Here is a 10,439-nt window from a genome sequence, read left to right as displayed (position 1 = left end):
ATAACTGTACGTAAAAAAACATAGAAAACCTATGATCAGTAAACATTACTAAACTTTTCTTAAGCACAGAAAATTTTCTAGATGTAAATTTTAGATCATTATAAAGTATGAATCTGAAATTCAGCCAAACATTTATTAGCTTTCTTGCTTCTATCCATTCATCATTATAAATCCCACAACCCTTAACTTTTGGCAACCAATTTAATTGTGATTTAAAGTCATGAGTGCAAGCCAATGGAAATGATTAAACAATTAAGATCTTATTCAATGACCCCCATTCTTCAAAAAAAAAAAACTTAACAATTATCTAACAGATATTAGCCCTCTAAAACACTTAAAACTGCAAGGGACCATTTGAAAACATATCCCATGATGCCTCAAGTAAAAAACTTTCTGAGCTATGTGCCTATAGTTAACCATGATGGTCATAATGATAATCTAACTTACCCCCAACATCAATACTGCATATGGTGAAAGTAAATCCTTTAGTTTTCTAATCACCTAGGCCTATATTGTACATTCACAGGACCTCTTACCATGTAGCACTTAGCACATTTTAGACATCTGTCAATAGCAGAAGCTGTTAGAAAACAGTCCTGATAGCTAAGTTGGTATTACAATTATGTTAAATCCAAAATTTGAGCCACAAGCAAAGTAAATTATTTTAAATACTAATTCAATCCCAAGTATGAAAATCTGGATAATGTAATATTCTTAAATAAAGAGTTACATACAGATAAGTCACAACTGCAACAACTAGAGAAATGCTATTGTCTAGCTGGCAGTGAACCACTGATGTTTGAAGGATAAAGATTGAATCATTTCATTGTAGAAATTTATGTGCATTGGAGATGAATTTTAAGATGTACAAACAAAAACATTTTTTACATCAACACAGTTGAACTTGAAATAATACTGTTTACTTGACTAACTATTTTGTATCAGTTGACGCAACAGTAGATGAACTGGGCTTTACTTCAAGAAGAAGATATGATGTGAAGACCAGGACTAGACCAATTCAACTACAAAGATTCAAACACCCACATGTCCAGTCAGAGAATTCAATGCTTCTCTAACCAATCAAACACAAGATTACGAAATGACACACTCTGTATTCTCATGGAAAAGTCAAGCTAGCAACAGATAAAGATCACCTTCCACTAATTTCAAGTCCAACAATTTCTTAAGAACAAGGAGAAATGTTCTAATATTAACATATGGGTTTACAGTGGTCAAGACAGAACTGTTATGGAAAACTAAAGTTTGGAATTATTAGATCATTTTCAATATTGTAGAAGTTGTAGAAAAGCTAGCAGTTACGATAGTTTCCTTCCCGTGAACTCAGTTACTCAGAACTACTTTCTGATAAATATCTTGTCTGAATCTTCTGTTATTCTACAAAAAATCTTGTCATTTAAGGGAAATCACTTCAACCTGAAGATACAACAATAAGAATAAACTTATATTCTGAGAATTATTATTATTATATCACATGGGAGAGGAAATTATAATGTATAAAAATCTAAACTCAGATGCCAAACCTTCTACATTTAATGATGCTTCATGAAGTGGAATATATTTCACAAAGGATACTTAAGAGATGAAACAAAACAACACTTATCCTTTGACTTCAAGACATCTAATTCCTTACTTGTTCTCTGTCATCAGCCACATCATTCAACTGGTCATCAGGATCAAGTATGCCACCATCACTGGAAAGTTTGAGGTTGTGAATGGTTATCCAGGCATCTGGTGGCTTAAAAAATAAAGATTTAAAAGAAGCTAAGAAATGATGAAGAAACAGCTACAATTACAGTGCAAAGCTTATATTTTTAATACATTATTTTAAAGTAGTCTTAATTTTATCAAGATTAATTCCTGATAGTCCAGCTGTAAGTAATACAATATTGATTACAATCTGTAGATACATTGGCTGTATATGCCTATACAAATTTATTTTGATCCTCTTTTACTTATATTCAGCTGATAGGATGTTAAAACAATGGGCTTTCAATTAGTTCATTTTAAGATTGACAGGTATTAAGATTAGTTTGCTGTCTTAGTCAATTATTTCTAAAACTCAACAAAACAAACCAATGGCCAATCTTTCAATGCATTATTACCAAATATTACAACACAATATACACTTTCAAAAACATAATAAACAGCCACTACATAATATTGCATTTACAAAAGCGTAAAATGCATGAACAAATAGTGTTAAGATATATGAAATAATAAATAATTACCTCTACATGTATTATTCCTGATTTATTTGTCTGGAAGCTCTGGGTAGGGAAATTCTTTTCAATAAAACAGAAATTTCAAAGACAAGAAGATACATACCATTCTAAGCATTACATTTAACAACAACAAAAAAAAGTTAATTAGATGTAAGGTCAAAAGTTTTTGGTCAAAGCAGATAGGTTTAAACTGTAGAAGCATTTATATTTTGTAAACTATAGCATGAAATTGTTTCATCTTAGCACTTTATGTTTTGTTATTTTTATGAATCTTTTGTGAGCTTGATTATCAAACCACGTGTTTGTTCAAGAATGTGCAGGGAAGGCAGCCAACAATCTGACTTAAATAATGAAAAAAAAGGTTTAAATAATCATTTTCAAAATTACAATTTATATTGTCTCATGGTATCAAACCATGACCACCCTGTCAGTATTACCCAAAACAGGTCATAACTGTTAGTTGTACCATAAACAGCTGTAAAATTTATGGTTAGTAATGTTCACATTACCTTTTCTTTATAAAAAAAAAATCAAGTTTAAAGCTTCAGCATTTAAGTTAGTTCTTCTAATTAAAAGTAAAAAACACTGGTGGTCTTCAAAGTTGCAAGATTTGTAATGTTTTGACCATTACAACACACAGATTTCTAGCTTCGGGCTCTAATTTAGTAATTAAAAAAAAAGAGAATATAATGTGAACACACATAGATTAACTTAACAAAATAGTAGTTTCAATATAACTTATCGGGTAAAACTTGCCAAATCTCAACAATATTTTCACTTTTACTCTAAAATGTATTTTTTCCCACTTACCTCATTTCATTCTTTCTTCGATCATGTGATATGTTTTATTTCCTCCCTAGCTTTCCAATTTAAATTTAAAAAAACAAACTATTGTCAGAGTTTATAATTATTGTAAATAAAAAGCCATAAAGTAAGTAGAAAATGTGTACAAATTTTTCATAAGGCACAGTTCTTTTCAAATAAAGAAACAAGAAGTTTATTTCGCTCCTAGCTTTCAGAGTGATACATTCTTGTACGCTGTATCTGGATTTACATACAGTCTAAAAGAATCAACAGGAGTTACCCATTGAAAATCCTATTGCTTTTTCTAAGCTGTCTCCCAGTGGGTCAGCACTAATATTTACAGACCTACAAGTCTTAAGTCTGGGGTTAGAATCCTCATGGTAGACACAGCAGATAGCCCAATATGGCTTTGCTCTAAAACACAACATCGACCTTAAGCTGTATTGCTAAAAAATATTTGGTCACAATAATTAAATGAATCCTTCTTTTGCAAAACACGGCTTTGCTCTGTTACTTTAAACTTTCAAATTTTTAAATTTTAATGCAGTGGATTTTTCAATTGTTCGTTTTATTTCGAGCAAATTTTTCCAAAGGCTATCTATCTGCATTAACCATCCTTAATTTTGAAGTGACAGACATGAGAGAAGGCAGCTAGCCAACAATACCCATGGCCAACTTATAATGTTCCCACTGTTTACACATGGTGCCATGTTCTTTTCTTTTTAATTTCACTGAAACTGTACCGTAGTTTGAACAAAAAAACGAACAATTATGGCTTATAATAGAATGACTTATAAAAAAAATTATATGATTCGAGTAGTGTTATTTTGAAATTCTATTAACGATACTGATACAAAACGGCAATATACAAACTCAAAATTTTTGAAACTGAAACTGCCACGTTTCGAAACTAAAGCGTCATGTTTAAAACTACAGTGTGATTTAATACGTAAAAGTATTCTGAAAAAATAAAATGGTTTATTTGACAATTGGAATTAATTTTAAAAATAATATAAGCAGTCACTGTATGGCGCTAGCATAGGTTTGCATATTCTCGAAATTTGAGGTGTGAACAAGCACAGTCCCTTTAGTGAATATGTAATAATAATAGTAATAAAAATACTGTTAAATATATATGTACAGATGCCATATAGTGATCTCAAAATAAAGTGAACAAAAGTTCAACTTTATATATAAAGCTACAAAATGTGATATTAGAAACCCATACAAAAAAAACTTTAACATAACACACATCCACATCAGTAAGAAATGTCGACTAAAGAAAACATGGTACTTTACTTTAGAAATAACATTCGATAAATAAGAAAATAATAATAATATACTGTGTAGATAAAAACGAAAAAGTTTTATTCATTTAACATGACATGCCAGAAATGTGATATCCAAGTCATAGACTTCGCAACAGAGACAAAAAAAAAAATCGATAAATTTAAATTTTAACCATCAACTTCAAAAACAAAAATAATAATTACAATTTTCAACATAATAGTTCCACAACAGTCCGTTTAAAGATCAGGCAATATCTATTTCCCTGAAACAATATCTTGATTTTGGTTAAAATGTTGTTCTCGAAGACATTTTTAATTGACTAAGCAACAGATAAAAAATTAACTCGAGTAGCAATACCCCTTGGAAATCAGAATGAGAAATTTCATTTGTTTGTTTGTTGAGTTATCTATGCTCTGCCCATTGCAGTTATTGAAATCTGGTCTATTGTTCGCATTAGAAGTCCTCGGATTTGCAGCTTATATACATATTGCAAATTCTACTGAGCATATAGGCACCATCAAGCAGCTGAGGATCTCCGCCATGGTGGTCTCACGAATAATCTCTCTAGCTCTTGCAATAACTTTACAAGTATGTATGTGCCAGGTCTTCTCGGAACTGAAGCACCTCCCCCTTAAGCTGTGTTGGTAATCTCTACGCTTTAACAGATGGTCTTCTTCGCAATTATAAAGTTTCCAAGCCTCAGTCTTGGCTGCCTGATCCTGACAATGATGGCTCTTTGAAATTACTATCCGTTTTTGTATGAATTGCTACTTTACCTCGGTCGGTGGCTTTATGGAAAGTTCTACCCTCTCGGCCTTCACATGGTGCTGTGGTAGTCATTGTGGTCACTACAGAAACTGAAATTGAAGTATTCACATTGTTGGTTACATTCAAAGGATTGCCCCTAGGGTCTGTGTAAGTTTTGGAACTGAATCTAACTCTTAATTCTTTCTTTGTTCCAAGGGGCAACGGATCGGGTGTAGGAAGTCTCAGTTGAGACAACTGGCACATTAGGTTTCATGGATTCAGCTGAGCTCATACTCCCTGGCTTCATAGTCAGTACACCCAGTGGTGAGATGACTTGTGGTTTGGTAAGATGCTGTGGAGTTCAGAGGGATAACACTATCATTGCACTCTCCAGAGTCTGCATGTCAGATGCATAGTCCAGCAATACATCCTCTTCAGTTGGCTCTGATGACATAAACGTTAGATCATCCCCAGGCATGGAAGGCAAAACCAGAAACTCTGCAGTATCACTGAAATCAAACAAAGTTTTAACCACTGGATTCCATGATTCCTTGTCAGAATTTGGGTTTCAGTTGTAACAAGAGTCAAGTACATCAACTCGCAGGTTGAAATGTCAAGATAGCCAGAAGGTTTTCGAGTTTGAAGTTAAATAGGAAAATCCAGGATTTGAAATAAAAGATCCAAAAGAGTTCGAACTGGTCAGAGAAACCTCAGTGAAGAGTGTGGGTTAAAGCTGTAATGACCAAGTTAGCAAAAATACTTTGCCCTGGAAAGTCTCAGGATTGAAGTGTAAAAACTAAAACTAAACCGTTGGTTAAGCTCCGTGTCTACCACCTGTGAACAGCAAGGTCGGTGCAGGTATATTTAAATTGGTTGTGGTCTCTGAGGTCGTCACGGCTGTGACGATAGTCCAAAGCTATCCTGTAACCCCGTTGCATTACTTCCATCATTGTCTGGTTTTCATACCAACAGAACCTGGGTCTGGTAAGAAAGAAATGGGGACAAGAGGGCAATGTGGTTAGCCCAAAAGTGACTTAAATTGACCTAGTTACTCCAACCATTGAAATTGATGACACTAACATCTAGTTTCTGTCACTATTTTCTTTAGATACATGTTAAGAACAGAGGAAAATTTCTGCATCTCTCATGTAAGTGTTACTCTGCACCTTCTGTACTTGTACACAGTATGGATTTTAATGCACTTTGACTGGCTTTGTATTGTAAGAATGCTTAGAAATTATATATAAAACCGAGTATTTTGGGAATATTTCAACCTGTTGTTCGAAAATATTGCATCATAGTGAAACAAAACCTGGGTACATCAAACTTGCATGTTATGCCAGTTACACTGTTTGTGACTTTCGCTTTCCACAGATAGTTTCACCTCACTCATATTTCAGCCTGTCAACAGAAATGCTGCCGGCAAACATTCACAAGACACAGGCCACATATCAAATTGTGTTTTTCCTGCAAGTGTTGTTTGAGCCCTCTTATTCTAGCAGCTATTTTTAAAAACCCAATACTTGCTGAATGTTTCAAACTAAAACATTCGCAAATATATTAATGAAAAATAACAGCTCAAATAATGCCTTACATGCCAATGCACACAGTTAACTTCACAACTCTATCTAATTCTTAGATCAAACTCTGGCATTCTCACTCCAATCTTTACTTCTTGTTCAGTTCCCAGTTACTGATTCATTTCTGTTGACAAGCGCTTATGAATAATTGTGTAGTTTCATACACGCATGCTACACATAGCATACACATACTCACAAGTGTATATTTACATACACATAAGGCTGCAACTTCTACAAATTATCACATACACTAGCAACTTTTTAAATTTTGCCTCAGGCTTGTTTGCCATTACCACAGTAACCTACATGAGCAACGTACATAAAATAAGTGGTAGTTACGATCTGGTAACATGCCTACTCTAAACAGTTTCACTTCCTGACTGTTCAGCCTATATTTCCATGTGTCAATAAGATTACTTTTATTGTCTTTACTTTATAACACATCTAGCCACAATAAATGGACATTCCAATTGCCTCCAAACGCATAGTGTTGAGCCATTGTATTGCCTTAACGCAACTATTGTGTTGTGAAGCTTCACAGAAAATTAAACACGGGCAACCTCAGTGAAACAAGACGTATTCTGCTGAAGATTCATACAAATCACATTTTGTTAGGGTAGAACAGAACCCCATCACAGTCCATGGAAGAGGAGTCATACACAATACCACAAGCATATCCAGATATCAGGCAAGAAAGTCCTTTGCTTGACTGTTTTATCATAGCTCCTCCTCTGCCATACAGCAGCATTTCCTAGTTCCTCACATATAAACTTGTACACATCTGTTAATGCAGGTTGCAACCACTCCACACAGACTTATGGCCATTGTGGTGCATGCAGCCTAGAAGTTGGGCCATACATCACATCCGCAGGGAGTTTTCTTTCTCTCCTGAACACATGTTTTTTAGGTAAACATCCAGTCGATATCTGCTCTGTTGTGCAGTACATCATCACAACATACAAGTTTGTCCCTGTTGGTTTGACCAGAATTAAGAAACTTTACAAGTATCTGTTTGACAGTCTTTATCACCCATTTCACCAGACCATCTGACCAGGGATGATAGGGTGAATTGTGCATCTTCATCACATCCAACACAATGCACAACTCAGAGAACAAGTGAATGCTGAAATTACTTCTCCGATCAGTGTGATTACTCTCCAGGGTATTCAAAGCATGATATCCACTACTCTGCCATCACATCAGCGACACACTGTGCTGAAGCATTAATCAATTTATAAGCTTTGGCCCATTTAGTGAAGTAACCCATAACGTAAAGCAAATATAGATTACCTCAATCAGTCTCTAGGAGAAGACAAGCAATATTCAAGGTTATTCTCGGAAAGGAAGTGGCAAAAATTCCTTCATGAAATTTGCTCTGTCGTAGTAATTTTTTCTCTGCTATACACAAACGGTGCAGCACTAAACCAAGAGCTGAATATCATTATTGACACCCAACCAGAAGAATAATTTTCAGATGCTGGCACTAGTTCAAGCAACACCCTGATTATCTCCAATACTTGCTTTATATAACACCTAGAGAATCTGAATATTTAGGGGTCAAGGTACAACTAACTCAGGTGGTTGATAGTCGATATAACACCTGCAACTACTCGTATAAAAGTCATAAACTGTATAAACCGTATTTAATTCCTCCATCCACACTAGCTGTGAACTTTCTTGCTAAATCTGCATCTCAGAGCTCTAGTGGGGTGAATTTTGGGATCCACTTGACAATGATGTCAACACCAGTATGAGTCTGTGACATTACAGCTGAAATGACTTTCATTTAAATTAAGCATGGTGCCCTGTTCTCTGGAGAGATGAATTAACAATTCTACAGGAATTTGTCCTGTCATGGCCGTTTTTCTGTGAGTCATAGAAAAGTTACAGTGCTGAATCTAGTGCTGAACGTCACGATTCAAACCCAGCCAGTAGAATCATTACAAACCTCCAGTCCTTGTGTTATTTGAATATCACTAGATGCAGCATAGATTGAGCAACACGTCTCAGTGGTTGATAGTCCTATGTCATCATGATCCACAGCCACCATTGCAGGATATGTTTTCCCATTCAGGTAGCACAGATCTTTGGTAAAGGTACCTCTTTAGCAACCATTGAATTCAGCCCGGCAAGTTACTCGGTTCTCCACCAGGTGAAAACGTTGGCCATTCTGTATTACAAATCTTGCTCATTCTGGAAACTAGACAATCAATGATGCCCAACTTTGCACTGTTGACATGGCTTAGTCTATAGTCAAGGTATTTACTAATATCTGAGGGTTTCTTGTACACTTCTTTAGTATACGAGTCGTGTCTTGGTAACCATCACATTTAGGAACGGGAAATTGTTATTTTCTTCTATTTCTATTGTGAATTGTATTGCAAGATATTGTCTGTTTAGGTAATTCATGAATTCTAGGATAATGTTTGCAGCATATTTCATGCATTAGCCAAATTCTGGGTCCTAGAGATTCTGTTATGAATGAATTACCTTTAAAGTGTTTCATCTATAGAACTTGTAATAGAGCTCAGCCCATGACTAGGCCTTCTTGTTCGTGTTAGTAGTAGTATTTAACTTCATGTTGGAAGTAGGTTGTGCTGATAAAGAAAGTTATTCGTTCTGTTGAGTGTGGTCCTCGAGACCTCTATAATTTTCAAGCTGTTGGTGGAATTTCTGTAGTGTCTCATAGGTTATGTCACTGAACAGGCTGGATACATCGAAGTTGATCATTGTGTCTTATGAGGTTATTATTGTGGTTACTTTCATAACCTCTACAAAACGTAGTGAGATAGAAACACGTGAGGATGCTTTACCTGTTAATGGTGATATTATGTCCACAAGAAGTAACTTGATGAATCTCTACAAATATGGACTGAGATGGAAGCATTGTCAATATGTTAATATGAGATAAGACTATAGTTGTTTGACTACTTCTGTTACAAGTTCTTTTTGATGTTTCTAGAGACATTGAATAATTTTTATTTCTCTGTGAAGTTTTGGGTTAGATTAGATCAGTCGCCATTTTGAATTATCTGAAACTTGATGGTGTATTACCCTTTGCCAACGATTGCAGTAGCTTTACCTCCGTATGCTGACTGAATTATTGTGTTGTTGTCATTCTTTGCCTTCCTGAGGACAATTTTTAGTTAGGAGTAGCATTCGAGTTGGATTTACATTTCATCGTTTTCTGGCCTGTGGACTTATTTTGATTCTGTATTATTCTTATAACTCTACTGGTAGGCTGTAAATTGTGTCTTTTATGGTTGTATCTATATACGATGAGTATTTTGTTGTGTTTGGGGGGAGATTTAGTCCTACAACACTTTTTCAGATTCTGCAAATCATTATTGTTTATTTATAATTATTTAATTTACATAGGTGACTTGTATCGCTTTATCAGACAGCATTCCTTCTTGATTATGTTGTGTATTGTTGTCTGGGGGCATGTGGATTGCTTTTGCCACTGACCTTTGAGTTCGAGGATTTTCACCTATTAAAAGACACCACACTTTGCTTACCGTGGCTGGGGTACGACGTGTTGAAGGTATCGCTTTCTGGGCGGTCCTGGGTCCCCAAGCTGATCCATATTCTTTTTTTTTTTAATTACACTAAATAAAAGGGATATTCCCGTCTTGAAAATTCTAAATTCCTGATATGAATACATTTATGATCTAAATGAATTAATATTTTGCTTAAGAAAACGCTGTTACATACTCTTGCCAAAAAAATAAGGTCAAACTTTTAGTGGTATTACACTACCTACGAATTGCCAAGC

General features: G+C 34.9%; 1 protein-coding gene across 4 annotated transcripts in view; it reads right to left on the bottom strand.

Moving 5' to 3' along the window:
* LOC106460226 (partitioning defective 3 homolog) overlaps window positions 1-10,439 on the bottom strand; it is a 102,608-nt gene that overhangs the window by 54,547 nt on the left and 37,622 nt on the right. For all 4 annotated transcript variants that reach the window (XM_022386891.1, XM_022386894.1, XM_022386895.1 and 1 more), the window contains exon 2: window positions 1,652-1,756. In XM_022386891.1, the coding sequence (XP_022242599.1) occupies window positions 1,652-1,756 (105 nt within the window). The remainder of the gene's footprint in view (window positions 1-1,651; window positions 1,757-10,439) is intronic.

Source organism: Limulus polyphemus, unplaced genomic scaffold, assembly GCF_000517525.1.
Source record: "Limulus polyphemus unplaced genomic scaffold, Limulus_polyphemus-2.1.2 Scaffold731, whole genome shotgun sequence".
Taxonomy (NCBI): domain Eukaryota; kingdom Metazoa; phylum Arthropoda; class Merostomata; order Xiphosura; family Limulidae; genus Limulus; species Limulus polyphemus.
This window is presented reverse-complemented; position numbering and strand designations above follow the sequence as displayed.